The sequence below is a fragment of the Saccostrea echinata genome, unplaced genomic scaffold (genome assembly GCF_033153115.1).
Source record: "Saccostrea echinata isolate AGI-Se365-2 ecotype Australia unplaced genomic scaffold, CSIRO_AGI_Sech_v1 ptg000025l, whole genome shotgun sequence".
In the NCBI taxonomy this organism is placed as follows: domain Eukaryota; kingdom Metazoa; phylum Mollusca; class Bivalvia; order Ostreida; family Ostreidae; genus Saccostrea; species Saccostrea echinata.
This window is the reverse complement of record NW_026889774.1, coordinates 14,927,762-14,949,409: the sequence shown is the minus strand read 5'-3', so window position 1 is coordinate 14,949,409 and position 21,648 is coordinate 14,927,762. Positions and strand designations below refer to the sequence as shown.

The following is a 21,648-nucleotide window of genomic DNA, read 5'->3' as shown; positions in this document are numbered from 1 at the left end:
TTATTTCCCAGACATATAAATTGATTCAACCAACTACTATTAAAATACATAAGTAACAAAAATGTATTGCCTTTTGGTACTTCTTCCATGCAGGTGTTTAGTCTTGGATTGAAGTACTCTCCATGAGAGCAGTGAGTGATGATCATGGTGCGGTTAGTGTCACACACAATATAATCTTCCTGCCATAGTTTTCCTTGAAATGCCTTTTTTCCATTTTTCAATCCTTGACAACTAGGCAACCGTTTGGGACATGGGACACAGGAGACATTGCTGGTTACACACTGATTTTGAACATACTCACCTAAAAAAAACAATTATTAAGTCTCCGAAATCTTATCAAAACTTTCACACTTAAATAAAACGCTGTATTCTAGATTTCTATATAAATTCACTCATTTTATCAACTCACATGGTGCCTGAGGCTCTGTTCTATTGTCACATAAGACTGTCCTGAAGTTCTCGCAGCTCATACTGACGGCAGAAAACAGATCAGGATATTTACATTCCTGGAGATGTTTTCCGTACTTGGAGTTGTCTACAGAACAGTTGTAATACTGAGCACAATTGTCATTTGTGCGGTAAATGGCCCTTGGATTCTGTTTGCAAATCTCATTAATGTTACCTGAAAATACAGATTACATAAAAGAATAAAAAAGCATTACCAAGTGTTAAACGGGTATCATTTGTTACTTCGACTTTAAGAATTCATATGATTTAAACTTGCAGGCTACAACAAAACTTACTTGGACTTGCTTTCTCTAGACATTTTCGTTGAATTGGGTCAAAGAAGCGAGAGGAACATCTCTTTATATCAATGGTCCTATTTTTGTAGCAGATGACATAATCAGGTTTCCATAACAACCAATTGAAAGGGTTCTTCCCATCAGGCAATGTCACACAAGAAGGAAGTCTCTTATTGCAAGGAATACAGCTTTTGTTCACTGGCACACAAAGGTTCCGCTGGTACTCACCTTATATAATTAAAAACACATTAGAGACAGAATATCGGAAAAAGAGCATGAAGTGGTCGATATAACTATGCTTTATCATAAAAAATAATCCTCTCTTCTCTTACATGGTGCCTGAGGCTCCATGCGTCTATCACAAGTCACATTCTCAAACCACTGGCATGACATAGATGTCATAGAAAACAATTCTGGATAAAGACATTCCAATGTGTGATTCCCATCTAATCCTGAATCAGAACAGTTGATGTACTGACCACAGTTGTCTTTCTTTGGAAGCAAAGCTTTGGGGTTGGCTGAGCAATAATCTGTTATGTCCACTATATATTTAAAAAAACAACAATTAGTTTCCCAGACATAAAGTAATTCACATATGAATGATACAAATGAGTTTCATTTCTGACTACATTATTGGAGTAAAAGATTAATTTGGTTTACTGGATTTTTAACAGTGAAATACTGTAACTTTTTTTATTGAATAAAAGCAATATTTTGTCACAGTATGAAAAAATATTTAATTGATGTTTTTGAAGTGTGAAAGAATTTCAATGTTGAGACAAAACTCTCAATTTTTTCTTCTTTTCTTGAAGAGTCTTGTAAAAATATACCCCCTGGCCCTTTAGAAGATAGTGATAGTAATTAAACTATCGTTAAAGTGACTGAAATTGTTAGAGTTTCTACAAATATGTTGTTAAAATTCTTGTTTACAATGTTGTTTTAATTTCACGATCAGTTAGTTATGACGTTCTAACCACTCAAAAATGACATCACTGCCTATGACACAGTGTTTTAAAAGACCATTTCAAAAAACGTAATAGGGGAAAATTCAGTTGTCGTTGAATACAGAATTCATTTCACCTGTAAGACAGGACTTTATAAAAAAAAATTTTACTCGTGTTTCGCAGATGTAAAAATATTTATTAAAAAAATCCTATCCCACTTTTAAAATATCTAATTACAAAACATTGAATATTCTGGATATCTTTTACACCTCAAAGCAGTTTATGAAATGCATTACTTATTCCAAACTACATAACAATTTTAATGATGTCTCAAAATCCAAAATTTCTCATTCCAAAAAATGATTTTTTTGAAATCAAATTTAATTTAAAAATGAATTTTCATTAAACCCAATAAAATTATAGCAGTTATATACAATCAAGTATGGAGATAACGAACAGTAATCCTGCACAAAAGTCCATCAAGACAATACAAATTTGGAACAGAGCAACTACGAACCTCTAAGAATATAAGAGGTTGGATTAGGTGCCTTGGAGGAGTAAGCATCCTCTGTCGAAAAGTCACACCTGTCGTGTGCAAGCTCCTTATCTTAATCGGGCAAACGGGAAAATCCGTAAACAATTCAGTGTGTAAATAATGTCCGAAAATTAGTATGTAAAATGTCAGTCAGCATTTGACCTACTAATGTAATGATAGATTGTATTTGCTGACAAGGCCATTGTATCGACCATAGAACTTACAAAATGATGACTTCAAAAGAGACTGTTTATCCTTGTTTCATCAACTTGTTAGTTAATAGCTTGCCTCGTTTTAAAAATTGATCCTACGTAGAGCATGCTCTTGCGTATTGAATCAACTAAAAGGCATAAAATTCATTTGCAGGTGACAAGAGTATATTGCTACATAAGTAAGGAAAGTTCACGATGGAAAAGATAAAGTCATCCGTTTATCATAAAATGTTGTTGTTAGGGTACCATTAACGTCTTTTTCTAGTTAAATATCCATATATAAAACAAATGTATTGGACTCTGTGATGTCCTATTTCAAGTTCACGATACGACGATCGACGTCACAGTATGTCTTGTTAACCAAAAGTAGGTGTGACTTACAAAACTGTGATTCTTCTGGCAAACTTACCAAAGCAACATCAAAGTAAAATCTAAATTTACCGTCAGTCCTAAAGTAAACGTTTATTTGTTTGTACTGATTTTATGGAGTTTTGGAATCCAGCATATGTATGGTAATTCAATTTTTTTTTTAGATTGTTTGGAATATTTAAAACATTTTAAACTGAGATATAGTTATGAAGAATGTCCTCTTTGCGAAATTACGACTCTAATCTAAACTGTCGGTATCCTTGCTTCATCAACTAATTTCACAAAAGCTTGCTTCGTTTAAAAAAAAAGGTTCGTACGGAGAGCATGCTCTTGCGGATCGAATCAACTTGGAGACATAAAATAAAGGGTATATTGCTTTTTGTAAAAATGCTACGGTAAATGTGTATAGTAAGGAATTTCATGTATGTGCTGAAATTTAGGAAATACTTGAAATTCTTATTCTGCTTAGGAAATACATACATTTATTTACTGTTTTCAGGTAGGAAATACATGTATTTATTGATTTTTTTTCAATGGCGTCCACCACAATCTGACACCTCTGTCTTGGGTGCGTGGTGTATTCAATGTGAATCCAGTATGGGTACTCTTTACTATATCTAATCTGATAACAGTCTAAAGTAACTGAAATTTTAGGGAATTAAAAATTATTTTATTGTTAAGATATTCAACTACTCTTTTCTGAGACTTAGTGCTTTCACTAATAATCGTTCAACGAAGGACACATCTCTTTCCCAACATACTTTCACAGGGCACCTAATAAGGACATCAGTTTTAATCATTTCCTTTCCTTCACTATAGCAAGCCACTCAATTCCTAATTGAACTTTGTCCTCATATACCTTGTACAAAATATTATATATTACTAAAAAGTATCTTCCGAAATTTACGTTAAACTTTACAGACGTTCTTGCTCGAGTTCGACTGCAGGAGGATAAAACGTACGCTCAACTAGGCCTAGTGCTTCTTGAGAAGAAATCGAAAATTTGAACGACAGTCAGACGGACGCAGGAAACCTTTTTGATTAGAAAAGCTATGTGAGCCTTCTGCTTAGGTGAAGTAAAAACGTTTCATTTTAAAATTTAACTAATTAACTTGTTCGATGTCCAGCAATAAAAAAAAATTAATTTTTAAAGATTGCATGAATTTAGATTGTTTGGGCCCATCTATCGGGCCCCACAAAGACTAGAATTTACAATCGTTCCCCTTTATCAGTAATTGTTTAATTTTCAATAATAATTGAAATCGGTCAATTTTAAAAGAACTGAAAATGCTGAATAATTTACGATGCACTTCAATTGACGATAGACGAGGAGAGATAGCAGTAAGTGATCTGAGTCTCCTAAAAATCAAAATAGTTTTCCTTATCAATCAGACTGCTTAAACTATTTATGATTACCACATATTATAAATATATATATTATATATCCATGTATGATAAGACATATTAAAGTCTGTAAGTAACAAAATTTTGATTACCATTTGGAACATCCTTCATGCAAGTGCTTAGTCTTGGATTGAAGTACTCTCCTTGAGAACACTGAGTGATGTTCATTGTACGGTTGGTGTCACACACAATATAATCTGTCTGCCATAGTTTTCCTGGAAATGCCTCTTTTCCATTTGTCAATCCTTGACAACTTGGCAACCGTTTATGACAAGGAATGCAATTGGTACTGTTGATAGTACAGAGGTTTTTATAATATTCACCTTTAAAAAAAGAAGAAGAAAAAACTTTTATACATAGATATTTAATGTTAAATTTCATAATTCTGTATGCTGCATAATTGGTCCTAACTCATGATTAATTATATTAATAATTATTATTATCATCATTTTTGTTTTGATTGATTGATTGATTGAATGTTGTTTTACGTCCCGTTTTTCACTCAAATAGAGACGTCACCATATACCGGTGAAAGGCTTCAAATTTAGACCTTTACTTAGCAATCAGGGTCATTGAGCAGTGAGGTTCATTATATATGCCAACGCCTACCGTGAAACGGAGTCTCGGTCTTCAAAGCGCCGAGCGCTTGGCGAAGGATTAGTTGCTACCTATTTTATATCGACTTGTCAGTCGCGGACAAGATTCGAACACACGACCTTCCGATCACGGAGCGCGCGCTCTACCGACTGAGCTCCCCTGACGATTTATTATTTTGAATATAGACACAAAACAATATGTATATATATTTCCTAAAGTTTCTCCTTAAGTTTGTGAATGGTAGGCAAAGCAATTGATGCAGTTTATATATAATTTTTTAAAAAAGAAAGAAAGGGGCCTTGATTTCTGGAAAATTCTCTGCATTGCATTACATCGGAATATGTTTCCTCATTAAATGTGATAAATTAAGAAAAAATGTAGAACATAAATGTGTATGAAGTAAAATACAAATAATGAAAAAAAACATACACGGTGTCACAGGTTCCTTCCTTTTGGTGCAATTCACAGTTTTAAAATTTTGACATTTTCCAGTGCTCAGAGAGAAAAGATCTGGATATCTGCACTCTGTTTTCATGTCCTCAAGTGTCTTTGATGTAAGCAGTTTTGAACAGTTGTAAAATTTTGCACAATTTTCGGGATCCGGTATTGCAGCAGAGTGGTTTTTTGAACACAGGAAGTTTAAAACAGCTGTTAAAATGAAGTTTTTAAAAAAAGTAAAATCAAAGGAAATTATGTGGAAGACATTTATCTTAAGTATTCGTATACCTTAATATACAAAAAGAATTTATAATTGCACAGTTTCAAAAGAAGCACTGTTAGCAAAATAAAATTAACTGCATTTGATTTTAAGACGGAGTCATGTTACCCCGTCTTTTAATTTACTTTCAATCGAAATCTAAAACGGACGCCCATCCCCAAGCATCTCAATTGCAATCTGTGTTAAATAAAAAAGTGCAAAAATTGCCATGGTCAAGACACACACACTCATTCAATCCATAGAAAGTTATTTGAAATTTTTTTCTACACAAATAAAAGAGGTTGGTAAAGCATTAAAAAAATTAATCTTTAAAATTCATTACATATAAACAGAGTACTTGAACGCCTAATATTAGATTGTGTTACCCTCGTTTGCTTCCAGAAACGTCAGATAATTACTAATATGTCGGATGTCGTTAAATTCGGTTTAAGCTATAAGGCTCCTCGTCTATAAATAAATCTTACACAGAGTGAATTCAATATTTTGGTCCAATGTTTATCTTTAATTATTATGCCCCCGTAATTGAAGATTTGGGAATTTATAGTTTTTGCCATGACCATCCATCTGTCTGTCTTTCTGTTTGTCCGCAAAAACCTGAACATTGCCCATAACTTTTGATTGGTTGGAGCTCTGGCTTTCACATTTCACATGTATATCCCTTGTGACAAGACCTTTTTTGTATACCAACACATTTTACCTCCTGACCTTGTAGTTTGACCTACCTTTGCAAAAAATAACCAAACTTTAACCATGACCATAAATTTTGAGTAGTCGGTGATAGGGCTTTCATACATTACGTGTGATTTAATTGTGTCAAGACCTTTCATTGGTTTTAAATATTTTTGACCTTTTGACCTTGACATCTATTTTATCCTCTTTTTAAATACTTTAACCTTGGCCATATCTTTTGAATAAAGAGTACGAAGGGTTTTAGATTTCACAGGTGCATTGCTAGTGAAAAATCCTTTTTGTGAAAACCAATAGTTTTGCCCTCTTGACCTGTATCTTGGTGTTTGACCTACTTTTGAAAAAAACCTTTAACCTTGGCTATAACCGTTGAACAGTTGATGCTATAACTTTTACATTTCACATTTGTATTTCTTGTGACAAGGCCTTCCCCTGGGTACTCTTAATCTTGACTTTGAGTTTGACCCACATTAAATAAACTTTAATCTTGACCAAAACTTTTGGATGGTTGGAACTTGGGCTTTTATATTTCACAGGTACATGTATAATCATTGAGACAAGTCCTTTCTTTGAGGAACAAGATTTTTGATCTATTGACCTTGACCTTGGAGATTTACTTCCATTTGAGAAGCTTTAACTTTCGCCATTAGCTGCTATACGGGGGCATCAGTGTTTCACAAACATCTTGTTTTTTTTTAAATGAAGGTTATTATAACGACAATAGAATTTACGAAATGCTGACTGTAAACGGCTGTACAAATCCCTTCATCATCAAGTTATTTGTAAGTACCTGCCTTTATTAATTAATACTGAAGTTACGGTTTCATATATTAAAGCAAAAGTACTTATCAAAATAACTACTCATGGCGCTAAATTGTTTTACTATTGACTCGTGATCACAAAGACAAGAAACTGAAAAAAAATCAATGGCACGAAAATAAACAACATGTCTCCTCCCTCCTCCCTTTCCGAATCAAATATCACTCAGCAAAACTTGTTTCATTTTCTAGTGTTTTGTTGCACTTAAGAAATAAACAACAGTGTATAAAAAGTTCACTAGAATATGAACTTGGTTGGTCACATGATCAAATCCTGTGAAGCCGGAAGGGCTTCTCAGTAGATTTGATCACGTACAAAGAGTTGCCCTTGCTCATCATAACTATATACTTGGTTTATCTGCTAAATACCCAGGGACAGAGAAGTAGATTTCAAAGAAATAATGCACTTTCACTATTTAATCAATAGAGCCCCGACCAACAAAGTAACACCAGAAACCCTAACCTGGGGCCTCAAATTTCACAATTTTGGAAGAGGTGCCCTTGCTCATCATAACTATACCGAAAGGAAAAAGAAACACAGGGTAAACTTTTTAGGTGAAATAAGGTTATATATTTCAGACGTATATTCCAGTTATCCTATCTAACATTTAAAATCATCTTTAATAAAAATGTAACCAAAATCTCATTTGATTTTTTCCAAAAATTCATGAGTAATCGAAACTCAAATGACGGTACCCCCCTCCCCAAAGGGAAAAATGAAAATTCTCATTATCTCATATGCCTCCCTCGCGCATCTGTCACAGCTTTGATTCTCCTATGCATGGACTTCATAAGTGTGTTTATCCTTCTAATAGGGATATTATTCAACCCTTCCGAGAAGGCAGCCCTTATTCGATTGAGACCACCTTGGACATTCTATCGTCCACGTAGTCCCACAGACGTTTGATGCGAAAAAGATGGACTTGACAGAGACCAGTCAAATGGATAAATGTGACTGTTTGCGAAAAAATCTTGACAAACCCTGGCAGCATAGGGAGGGGGTTAACATGCCCAAAAAAAATAGGCAAACGACACACGCATGCGCAAGTAAGAGGAACATTTACGTAAAGTTGACGAGCTCACAAAACAAAATCCTGCTATCGATTTCCTTCAGTTTTGGGGTGAATGTAACGATTATGATAGCCTGCTGTATTAATAGCAGTTTTAGGGTAATACAGGTGGCAGGATGAATAGCCTGATCTTGACGTGGCGCTGTTACGCGTCAACGTTATCTTCACGGTTGGTTGGAAACCTTTCTACACCCTCTCTGAGGACGGGTAAGACGTTTTATTGTGGAAAAATTAACAACAAACTGCACAGAAACCTGTCGTTGCCTTTGTCCTTACTTAGGCAATGCAATAGCCAGACCCCATGGTACTACTGTCAACCGTACCTTGATTTCAAGAAATGCAAATCGACTGTTAATACTGAAAAACTATGTGTATTACTTAAGTGCAACAAATGGTACTACGAGATGTGTTGAAAAACATGTCGTCATCAATATGCACGTGTTTGCGGTTTTTTACCACTTTCCCCATGTGACGTCATACATTTCACGGTCGAGTAAATCTGAACACGGATTTTAATGCACAGTAACCAAGATATCCCTCTTACCAATTTTCATAATTTTCGGTTGCACAGTCAAAAATTTTTCGCATATTATGTTACCCTGCGTTTCTTTTTCTTTTCAGTATATATATATTTGCTTTTTCTGCTTAAAACCTAGGAGCACAGATAAAGACTTTCACAGAAATAATGCACTTTTACTATATAATCAATAGAGCCCCCCTTTCCTGGAGAACCCCTCACCCTGGGGCCAAATTTCACAATCTTGTAAGAGGCACCATTGATCATCATAACCTTGCAATAAGTGTATCTGCTTTATATAATGGGGGAGAGAAAAAGATTTTCAAAAGAGCCCCGCCCTTACACCAGAACCCCTGACCCAGGGGCCATGAAATTCACAATTTTGGAAGAGGCATATGCATCCTTGTTCATCATATCCTTGCACCTAGTTTATCTTCTTAATAAACAGGGGAAAAGAAGAAGATTTTCAGAGAATTAATGTATTTTCATAATATAATCATAAGAGCCCCGCCCTAACACTAGAACCCCTGACCCAGGGGCCATGAAATTCACAATTTTAGAAGAGGCCCCCCTCCACACCATAACTATTTACTTAGTTCATTGGCTTATACCCAGGAGTAGAGGAGAGGATTTTCAAAGAATAAATGTATTTTCACTATATAATCATTAGAGCCCTAACACCAGAACCCCTGACCCAGGGTCCACAAAATTCACAATTTTGGAAGAGGCAACCTTCTTCATCATAACTATGCATTTAGTGTGTTTGCATAATACCCAGGAGCAGAGGAGAAAATTTTCAAGGAATAATGCATTTTCACTATATATTCAACAGAGCCCCACCTTAGCACCAGAGCCCATGACCCTGGGCCATGAATTTCACAATTTTGGTAGAGGGTTCAATCCTTATTGGTTGAAATTAGTTGAGCAGTTTCAGAGAAGAAGCCAAAAATGTTCAAATGTTAACGCACGACGGCGGATGAAAACAGATAGCAATAGGTCACCCGAGTTTACTCAGGTTACCTAATAAAAGACGGCCTAGGTGTGCTAACAATGATATGAGAAAGAGACTACATCTAAATAGTGAAAGCATTTAGTTACCTTGGTGCTTGGTGACTCAGGTATCTTTAAAGATGCATAATTTTAAATACTCACGTCTTGAATAATTTTTACATCCTTTGAATTTTGGGTTGAAATATTGTAAATGACATTTCTTGACCCCAGTTGTTCTGTTTTGTTGACATTCGATGTAATCTGGTGCGAATTGCTTCCCTGGAAATATCTGTTTGCCATCTTGCAATCCAACACAAGAAGGTAACCTTTTTGTGCAGGGTAAACAGTCTGAATCAGTTGAATTACACAAATTTTGGACATATTCACCTGTTTAAATATAAAAAAAAGAAAGAAAATAATAATCTTAAAACAAGATGTGTTTGTGAAACACAATGCACCCGGCGGTAACAAAGTTCGAAAAAGCTATTTTTAGCATATAGGTCGCAGTCAAGGTCACAAGGTCATTGACCTTAGTGTCATTTGAGCTTAATTACTGGAGTAAGCATACCAAATATGAAGTCTCTATCTCTCATGGTTCAAAAGTTATGGCGAAGGTTAAAGTTGATAAACCTTGGTTTTAGAAGTAATATACTGAGTTGGATCGAAGACTACCTTACTGAACGACAACAAAAAGTGAATTTGGAAGGTTTTTATCAGCATATACAACTATAGATGCTGGGGTGCCTCAGGGGTCTGTACTTGGTCCCTTCCTGTTTTTGTTATACATAAATGATGTAACTAATGATATATAAAGTAATATTCGACTGTTTGCTGATGATACTTCTTTGTTTGCTATTATAGACAATGATATTACTAATGCAACAATGTCCCTTACTCAAGATCTTGAAAAAATTAGAAATTGGTCCAAGGCTTGGGCTGTTGATTTTAATAGTGAAAAAACTGTTAATGTTGATTTTACAAGAAAACACTTAAGTTATCCTGGCATTCAATTTGGATATAGAGGTGATTATATAAAACAATAAAAAACTCATGTTCATTTACGGATACAATTTCAGGCAGATGGTTCTTGGAATAATCATATGTCTAATATATATGAAAAGGCATGTAAAAGATTGAATATACTTAGGTTATTGAAACAAAGTATAGATAGAAATTCACTAATAAAAATTTATTTTGCTTTCATAAGACCAATTTTAGAATATGCAGATATTGTGTGGGATAATTGTACCCAAAGTAATGCAGAATTGCTTGAAAAAGTTCAGATAGAAGCTGCCAGAATTATTACTGGACTTAGAGTTAATTCTTCCAGAACTTGCTTGTATGATGAACTAGGATGGGAACCATTATATCTTAGAAGAGAAAAACACAAACTTATATTGATGTATAAAATGATTAATGGTTCTGCACCTGATTATTTGTATGAATTGATTCAACCTTTTTTTCCAGTTCCACATGCATACAACCTAAGGTCTGGATGTAATAACTTGTGTATACCAGTTTGTAAAACAATGTCTTACTATAATAGTTTTATTCCCTCAACTATAAAACTTTGGAACAGTCTTAGTGAGGATATCAAAAACTCTTCATCATTATCTATCTTTAAAGCAAAGCTTAAAAGTTGGAGAGTAACTAATAAACCATGTAGGTACTTTAACTTTGGTAATGGAAAAGAGAATATCTTACATTGTCAGTTGCGAAACAATGCTAGCAATCTCAATGCACATTTAAAAAATCATTTTTTATCAGACGCACAATCATGTCAAAAATGTGGATTTTATACAGAGGATACTGAACATTACTTTATCAAATGTCCATCATATATTGTTCAAAGAAATTTACTGGTAAAAAAATTAAATGATATTGATGTTGTCTTTGAACTCGACACTCTGTTAAGAGGCAAAAGTCAATATTCCTATCAAACAAACTGTAAAATATTTTCATATGTACATGAATTTATAAAATCTACTAAGAGACTTAGTTGAGTACACTATAATATTAAATACTCTGTTGAATGTATATATATATATTATTTTTACAATGCGCAATCAACTTCCATAATTATCACCCTGTATTAAGATGCAAGTGTCCAACCATAATCACTTTGTCCATCTACCGATCTGTCGATCTGTCAACACTTTTAAGTGACAAAATAATCTGAGAACATTTCATACTATGAATTTTATATATATTGCTTGGAGGGAAGTTCACCTCCTGGGATTTTTTTTTTTACAATAAATGAAGACTTCTTTCTCTGAAAACTAATGATCTGGAATTGAACTTTTATTAACATTCTTCAGAAGACTATCAAAGCTACATAGAATCAAAATGTGAATCGATAATAGGGGATAAATGGACAATATCACTAAGTGATGGTATCAGTTAGATTAAATTTGATCGTTTTATATTAGAGGCAAGGTCAGGTCAAGATCAGTACCTTTTCCCTGGACATTAAGAATAAAAAAAATACTGTTGCCAATCATGCGATGCCTACTTCTATTTCAATAAATTAAATATTTTTCTTTTTGCATAAAGAGATATTACCATATAGGGTCTATAAGATGATATTACCAAATTGACATAAATAATTTAACTAAAATGGATATTAGCTAATCCGAATTTTCTCTATTTTTCTTAAAATTTTAAGATAGTTTAGTTATTTTTATACGCTTCCTATATTTAAATTTTTCTTATTTTCACATATGGTAAAGTTGTCACATAAAGATACAAAATGATATAAAAACAAAAAGTTTTGACCGTTTACTAAGAGAGAAAAAATACTTTTTACGGATTTTTGGCTCAAATCTGAACTTAGATTGGAAGCTTTTAAAAGCTAACATAATTTTAGTTGGTTTGGAAAATCATATCTGATATATTTTAAAACTTTAGTCCATTATTATTAATATAACTTACATTTAAAAATTTTTCTCCAAGTCTTTGATTGTGTAAAAATTATAACTAAATTCATTGTTCTATAATTATCTTGAGAGGCGGAAAAGAAGATATTTTCATACGCCGTCATTCCGCCAAAAATATAGTCCCTGCTAGATTTCAAACTCAGTTTACCATTTCTATTTAAAGTTGTACAATTGTGATGAGGAAAGAAAAAATGATCTTTAAAATTTCTTACATCTAAATATATAAATCATATAAGCAAATATACTTTGAATATTTCCTCTAGTCAGAAACCAGACAAAATTCCCTCCTTAAGTTAATTCCTGAAATAAGTTCTTTCTTTACGCAATAGGCAATTTGAGGCTACTTTTAAAAATCCTTTATTTCGATAGTTTCAAGTAATTTCCCTCCTTTGTAAGAAATGGTACTAGCAGCTCAAGTACCTTTTGTGTTCAATAAGGAATAAGATACTTACAGGACGGCCTCAAGTGAAATGAATTTTGAATCAAATAACAATAACGAAAGCAATTATGCATATATTTTTATATCGCTAACTAACTGGAGGTAGCCAGGAGAGGTATGTTTCTTATCTTTATTACTTGTATTTTTTGTTTAACTCTTCTATTCAACTTCCCTCTCAATTACAGTATTGCATAGTTTTATTTAGCATAAGTTAAAAACTTAAAAGTAAAATTTTTGAAAGGGCACTCTTGCATATAATATTATTGCACTTAGTTTGTCTACTTTATGCCAAGGAATGCACAAGGTTTTCAAAGAAGTTGTGTTTTTTCTCTATATGATGAATAGTCCCTCACCCTAACATAAGAGCCCCTGACTCAAAGGCCATGAACCTCACAATTATAGAAAAGCACTTGTGCACATTATTACCATAAACTTAGTTTGCCTGCCAAATATCCAGGCACACAGATGATTTTTAAAGAAAAAAATTTACTAGGGATGCCTATACTGTCAATAATTCATATCTGAATATTCGGTAGGAGTATTCGAATGCCAGTACTCAATTAAATAAACATACCCTGCTTTATTTCATATATGCTTTACCCTACTCTCAGTTAAATCACGTTCCGTATCGGTATTTTGGAGTAAATTATATGTTGATTTTGTAAGTGTACAGTTTATTACATAAATATTTTATCTTTGTCAATATTTCATAGAAAAATAGTGACTGTAAGTATAAATAGCCAAAACATAACTAAGAAGAGGCGTTGTTTTTGTTTTTGTTATTTTTTAAATCCAAATGATTAATTGATCGTCTTACAACTTAGACTTGAACTTAACTACTTCAAACGTATATCGCGCAGGATTAACAATGATCGGCCGGGGGGAACTTATCATATTTTAAAAACAAGTACACTGAAAGAAATTTCCTTTATTTATTTGTTGATAATGATTTTTAATGAATACAATAAATTCTTGCCTTTATTATGAAATTGAACCCTTGCGTGTCCAAACGATTCAAAATTTTGAATAAGGTGTTCGAAATTAAACTTGGTAAATTAAATACTTTTCCATTTTAATTTACCAGAGTTGTCTCTCTTTCAAGAATATTTTTTTAAAAATTAACCCCACTCACCCACCCCAAAATATTTAAATCATAATTAATATTCGAATGTCAACTCATCGAGTGAATATTTAGATATTCGTTGACATCCCTAACTTTAACTATTTAATCAATAAAGCACCTTCCAAACTCAGGATCCAGGGGTATTGTATTAATTTTATAAGTTTTGCAGAAAGCGCTCTTGTTCATCATAACCATGCACTTCGTTTGTCTGCTAGTAATACGGGTGGTGAGAAGACGATGTTGGAAGAATTAATGCAGTAATGTTTTTACTCCTGTACATGAAAAATAAAGCCTCACCAGAAATCTTATCGCTAAGCTATCCATTTCACAGTATTGGTATAAGGCTTAATGATAATTACAATCAATCGACCAGTTTGACTCCTTAATTGACGTCCTGGAGCAGAGATGGTTTTTAAAGACTAAATTAATTTTGAAGGTTTAACCCACACCTCTCAGGTTGGAGAAGGGGACAGAGACCACAAAATTCACATTTCATGTTTCCCTTCACTTATACACAGTAAATTCGTTGAATTGGTTCAGCAGTTCCAGAGAAGATTTTTAACTCTTAAATCACTTGTGACATCTTTCTTTTGTTTAAGACCTTCACGGTAGCTCAGTTGGTAGAGCTCCGTGATCGAAAGGTCGTTGGTTCAAACCTCGGCCATGATTGACTAAGCTAAGTTGATAAAAAAAAAATAGGTAGGTATTGTTCCTTCGTCAAGTGCGCGGCACTTTGAAGTGAAAGTTGCGGTTCTTTTGGATGAGAGCTTTAAATCCGAGGCCCCGTGTCACGGCTGGCCTTGTCACGATAAAGAACCCTCACTGATCAATGGTCCTGAGAATAAAGGTCTAAATTTGAAGCCCTTCACCGGTATATGGGACGTCTCGATATGACTGAAAAATTCTCATTAAGGACGTAAAACAACAATCAATCAATCTTCTGTTTTAGCGCTACAATATTTCTCGGGAATGGAGAGATGCAAATCACATGGAAAAAAAATAGATAACGAACAGTGATCGATTTCAAAGAACGGGCATAAACATTATGGAGGTGGAATCACGTGTCCAGGAAGATTAGACACTGTCAACAAATCTCTCCGTGACCCAATGTGTATTGATCATTGATCAGGAAGACGAATAATCCATATTCAATCCAGCATAAAAATGAAGTCCAATAAAGTATGAAATACGTCAGCCAAGAAACGAATTAAGGCCTCTGTATTTTCTAGAAGGTCATTATAACGACCACGGCATCTATAAACACAGTTTTTTGTATAATGTAGAAGTTCCTTCTACCCTATCTCTAAGCTAAGTTTATTATGACTTAGAAAATATTATGAAGTAAAATCATGAAAAAAATTGTACCAATGCTGGATAGTCAACTTGGTTACTTGACAAATTAGTCAGGTCCTCTCCATACTATCCCACCGTCACTTATAAAGAGGGAGCATTTAAATAACATCATAGCACTCACTTTCTCGTACTATACAGTAAAACGCGGTAGAAACGACCTGTGAATTTAGTTTACAATAATCATAATACCCGTTTAACAAGTTCGTTAAAGCTGACATGAACTCTTAAAAACACAACATTTTCATCTATGTACGACTTGTTTCATACCAACTATAGCCGTATTCCGCCATATTTCTTTCAGATACCATGTCTTATTGTAACGATATACATGTATACCCCCATGCGCTTGTTACACTTGAGTAAAGGATCATTCTCTATAAGGCCGTTTTGCGGCCTACAATGACTTCAAATTTTCAAATAGTATTTTTTCCCTTAAAAACTGCATGAGTCAGTAGGCTAATGTTCCAGTTTAATGATAAATGTTGGTTGGTTAATGATACAAAAGTATTTGTTATGATATAGGGTCACAAAGTAAGGTACTATCGGTCCGTATTAGCATTAGGGTAATGGGAAAACTCAAGAGGGTTGGTATGTTAGGTAACTCCTACACATGTCATAACCACCTTTAACCAACACCAAAATTTGCATGTAAACTTCTTATGAACATAAAAAGTGACTACCAAATTATCAACTTGGTTAAAGGTGGTTATGACATGTAAATAAAAACTTTTCGCTTCATTTTTACGATATATGCAGGAAAAGCTAACTACTCACAATGGAGGATATCAGCTTATGTAGATTATTTCTTATTATAAACTTCCACTTAGAGTACATGTTTCTATTGATTTACTAAGAATTAATATAAGCCATGCATGTTTACTCAAAAAAGGTAAACTTTTTACTTAAAAAATCTAAAATCAAAGGACTGAAATGACTGGTTGTTATGAAATTACGTGAAGACAAGTCTCATTGAACTATCTGCTAGAAATAAATAAATTTTTTTATAGACTATAAGGCATGAATATAAGTTACTTATTATAATTATTATTATTAATAGGGTAGTTTAGTTTATCTATGCTAATTCGTTGTATTTGTATTTCCTTAGGAGTACTGCATATTTGTTATTAGTTCTAGAAATGATAAAAGCTATTTTTGTTGTAGCGGGAAGATGCATTTGCTATTTGTGTTATAAACTCAATTTTTCTATGGGTACACATGTAACTTTTATAGATAGAGAATTACTGATGGGATGGTTTCATAATGGAAATTCTCGCCTCGACCTTTTAGAAGGACACTTTTCCGTATGAGTGACATAGGATCCATGTATTTTGTTAACTGGGTGTTGAGAGGACTCAATCTATTCATCACACTTCTTTGGTAGCATCAATATAAGTTATGAGAACAGTAGTTCTGTCTTAGAAAATAAAACGCCAAGGAGGAAAGGGGTTCCTAAATGTCAAGTGATTGATAATTGAATGTTGCTTTAGGTCATTTTAGAATTTTTCACCCAGATAAAGAGATCATCCACTTAAGGTGAAGTGTCACAATTTTGATTTATGCATGGTTTCAGTATTGACCAACACCTACCGTGGGGCAGGATCTCCTTCTTTAAGATAATATCCAAAAGACCCATGACTTTTACTTTCAATGCTGAGGACTTAGCAAAGGAACTGTCACTACCCGTGTTAAACACCTTAGTTCTTGACGCAGCACGGAAAGAGAATTTAATCCTCAGGTTTCAAGAGTGCAAAAGGAGTGTCATCTCTTACGGTCCATTTTGTTCCTGAGATGTTGTAGAACTCTGTTAGTCCATGGATATACTAAAACTTCTGATATGCGTAGTGGAAGGAACTGTTGAAAATCTAAAATCTACTCCATTTTATGGAGTGCCGTGGGGGGGGGGGGGGGGGAATCGACTTTTACACATACATTTGTGTATTATAGTTTAGATAGCATTTTAAATTATTGTTTTACATGCGTAATTAAATTGAATAAAAGCAACTCTTACGATGTTATTTCATTTTACGTCGATATATATATTTTTAATACAACCTTTTGAGTTTTATGTACTGACTATCAAGATGTACTTGCATTAATATTTTTATCCTGTAAATCAATGAATTCTTTATTTTTTTTTTTTTTTTTTTTTTTTTTTTTTTGCAAATGTAGACTATATTTTATAAATTACAACTTAATTTTGATTTAATCACAAACAAAATTCATTCATTGCTTTAAACATTTGATATACAACTTTTATAGTTCAATAGAAACTTAGAAATCTCATTTCTTGCATGGGCATTTTATGCGTAAAATAGGTACCACATCTATAGAAACAATACACAATTACAATATAAACATATATGAAATAATACTTTTAATTAAATGCTAATTAAACATTTTTCAACATCATACGAGGTGCATTTTGTAAAGATTTACATTCAAAATATGAAAAATGTGAATGCATCAAAATTCTTGCCATAAAAAATATCTTTAGCCTTAAATTAAACAATCTTTGCCTTTATTACTTAAGTCTGATATGTTTCCGACATAAATAAACAATTTTTGATCATTTACATCTAGAAACATGCAAAGAAACTTGATGTAAATAGACCTACCCTCAATTTTTCTTTACTTGACGACAGTTTGTGATTTTTAAATCACGCGATCGATGTTGAAAAACAAACATCAAAATCATGAAATACAATGATTAAAGTTACTTAAAATCACATTTTTAAGTGATTTTATCGTAGGCCGGAAAATGGCATTATAGAGAATCATCCTTTTTGGTTTGGCTATCGACTTGTGCACATCTCCGATGGTAAAGCATTGGGGAACAAATAGATTGATCAAAATGTTTCAAACCATAACAGATATAAACAGTCATAATGATATTTTTGAATAATTATTGTTTTAAATCATAAATTTTTAAAAATGCAAATTTGGAAGAAAAACATAATTGCACGAGTATTTTTTTAAGTACGCCAATATATGCAGAATAAACTTGAAATAATAAGCAGTAAAACTCGAAAACAAAACTTGAAATTATCTAACCAGCGTTTTTGCTGTGCATGTCCATATGCAATTGATGCATGTCGAGGAAATGCGTCGAATGCTGTAAACTTATCCATACCTCGAAACAAGACCACTGCACCGGTTCGAAGATGTGCACATGAGTGATTTACATCTTGTATTCCATTTATTGATATATGCATAAAAATAGTAATAAACTCCATAAAAACTCAAGAGTAAACACACCCATATTGCTTTGTAGAGCCTGGAATGTCGATACACTTAGTCCGTACTGATCAGATTTTGGTCAGGGAAAATCTCAGAAGTGAAAAGAGAATTAGTATTTGCGCGACTGGTGAGAAAAAGAAATGACTAAAATATTCTGATTGCTGTTCATGAAGTATAATTAAAAATTTTCTGTTCTAATAAACATACATGTATATGCATTCTGTGGGTGTACTGCATTCGAGAATTTATTTGTCAATTTTCAACTGCTTATTTTCATAATTATCTAACAAGATGTGTTTGTAAAACACTGATGCCCCCGTATGGCAGCTTAAAGCGAAGGTTAAAGTCAAAATCCAGACCAAAAGATAAAAAAAATGTTGGTACCCAAAGAAAGGTCTTGTCTCGAGGAATATACCTGTGAAATTTGAAAGACCTAGCTGCAACAGTTCAAAAGTTAGGGCGAAGATTAAATATTTTTAAAAGTAAGTAAAACGTCAATGTCAAAAGTTATGAATGTGTATTCCTTGTGACAAGACCTTTCTTTCGGTACCATCATATTTGACCTTTTGACCTTGACCTTGGAGTTTGACCAACTTTTGCAAAATTTTATGAGATTTTAACCTTGGCCATAACTTCTGAACAGTTGGTGTTTCAAACTGCACATATATATTCTTTGTAACAAGGCCTTCCTTTGGATACCAACAACTTTGACCTTTTGACCTTGACCTTGACCACTATGACCCTTTGACCTTGACCTTGGCGTTAGACCTACTTTTGAAAAACATTAACCTTGGCCATGACTTTTGAATGGTTGGAGCTAGGGCTTTCATACTTCACATATGTAATCCTTGTGACAAGACCTTTTTTTGGATACCAACCACTTTGACCTTTTGATCTTGACCTAGGAGTTTGACCTACTTTTGAAAAACTTTAACCTTGGCCATAACTTTTGAATGGTTGATCCTAGGGCTTTGTTACTTCATATATATATAGTCCTTGTGACATAACCTACCTTTGGATACCAACCACTTTGACCTTTTGACCTTAACATAGGAGTTTGACCTACTTTTGAAAAACATTAACCTTGGTCATAACTTTTGAATGGTTGATGCTAGGGATTTCATACTTCACACATGTATTCCTTGTGACATAACCTTCCTTTGGATACCAACCACTTTGACCCTTTGACCTTGACATAGGAGTTTGACCTACTTTTAAAAAACTTTAACCTTGGCCATAACTTTAGAATGGTTGGTGCTAGGGCTTTCATACTTCACATATATGTAATCCTTTTGAAAAGACCTTCCTTTGGATACCAATCACTTTGACCTTTTAACCTTGACGTTTTACTTACTTTTAAAAAACTTTAACCTTCGCCCTAACTTTTCAACAGTTGCAGCTAGGTCTTTCAAATTTCACAGGTATACTCCTCGAGATAAAGCCTTTCTTTGGGTACCAACATTTTTTATCTTTGGCCTGGATTTTGACTTGCATTTGAGAAACTTTAACCTTCGCCTTAAGCTGCCATACGGGGTCATCAATGTTTCACAAACACAACTTGTTGTGTATTACTTACTTGTATTTAAGTTTAATTAGTTTTATATATAAAACAGTTGAACCCAGTACATTATTATACCTACTTGAATATATTTGATCGTGAAAAATCCGATCTTTTCCCGACGTTTGTTTAAAATATTTTATAAGAGTATTATGCTTGGTTCATTTGACCCCCCCCCCCCCTTCTCAGGACACTCTCTTTAAAAGATGTAAGATTCGTAATATTGCATATTTATATGGTAAATTTGATGTAATTTCGCCACGTTTATTAATATAATTTATTGCATATACAGACAACAGTAATTTTTGTTTTGTAAAACGTTTGTCCAATCACGCTATATACCAGTAAGATTTCCCTTTTGACATTTTCCCTATCCAAAAAAGTAGATCGCCAGGGACCACGTGTGTCCAAGTGCTTGTTTTCCCTTGAGTTATAAATAGAATTTATTACTTCTGTGATGCATATTTCAATAAAAGTAAACTAGTATGTAATTCTCTGTAACGATAGCAGTATTTCAGGTACATTTGTATATGTGATTACCACAGCGTTCGACGCGTTTTCTCGGCACGCATGCATGTATATCTAAACAGCTGAATTTATTGTACACGAATGCATGATATATGCAAATACAGTGTTTTCATTCATATAGCTCTAACAGTACATACTGTGCAATTGGATAAGATGCATTGGGTAGTCCTTTCCTGTTTTTTGTTCTGATATTAATGAGCATGAAAACATGCACGTGCTATTTTTTATTTCTCTAAATTGCAGCTAAAGTATTAAAAATTTATTTACTTCTAAATAGTTATAGTTTTGGGTGGATTTTTATGTTTAAAACATGTATTTGCTAAATTCATTTTGTGCCCCAAAACTATGCTATTGGAGATGTGTGCATGTCGACAGCCAGGCTAGAAAATCACTCAAGTGTAACAAATGCATCGGGTTTACATAGCAGGTACAGGTTCCCAAATAAATATGGCGGAATCAAAGAAATATGTCGGAAAGGGGTGTACAGGAATAAAATATGTCGTACAAGGATGAAAAATGATGCTTATTTAAGAGTCCATGTCAGCTTTAACATAAATGTGTATGTATAGCAAATTCCTAAAGTGCATGTGTTTCTTCAAGTATCACAACTCATCTGAATATCATCAAGGAAACTTTATATACCAAACTTTCAATATTGCCTAGCTTTTCTTATGAATTGAATATTTAATATAAATAATTACAAAAAAATTATGTCAATTCAATGTTTTATGTATTGAGATCTTTAAGAATTTATTATAAAAGATTTAACGAGTTTTATTTTTGGCCTCAAGAGGACAAAAGCCTAGATCGGAATATCCACGAATTTTCTATTTTTAAGTTCGTTATAACCGTAAAATTATACAAAGAATT

At 33.4% G+C, this 21,648-nt stretch overlaps 1 protein-coding gene across 1 annotated transcript in view; it reads right to left on the bottom strand.

The window, feature by feature from the left end:
* The window catches only part of LOC133192915 (uncharacterized), an 804,603-nt gene that overhangs the window by 761,126 nt on the left and 21,829 nt on the right, over window positions 1–21,648 (bottom strand). Inside the window, 6 exon segments of the mRNA XM_061328921.1 lie at window positions 71–301; window positions 410–622; window positions 744–971; window positions 1,076–1,285; window positions 4,300–4,530; window positions 9,854–9,991. Of these exon segments, the coding sequence (XP_061184905.1) occupies window positions 71–301; window positions 410–622; window positions 744–971; window positions 1,076–1,285; window positions 4,300–4,530; window positions 9,854–9,991 (1,251 nt within the window).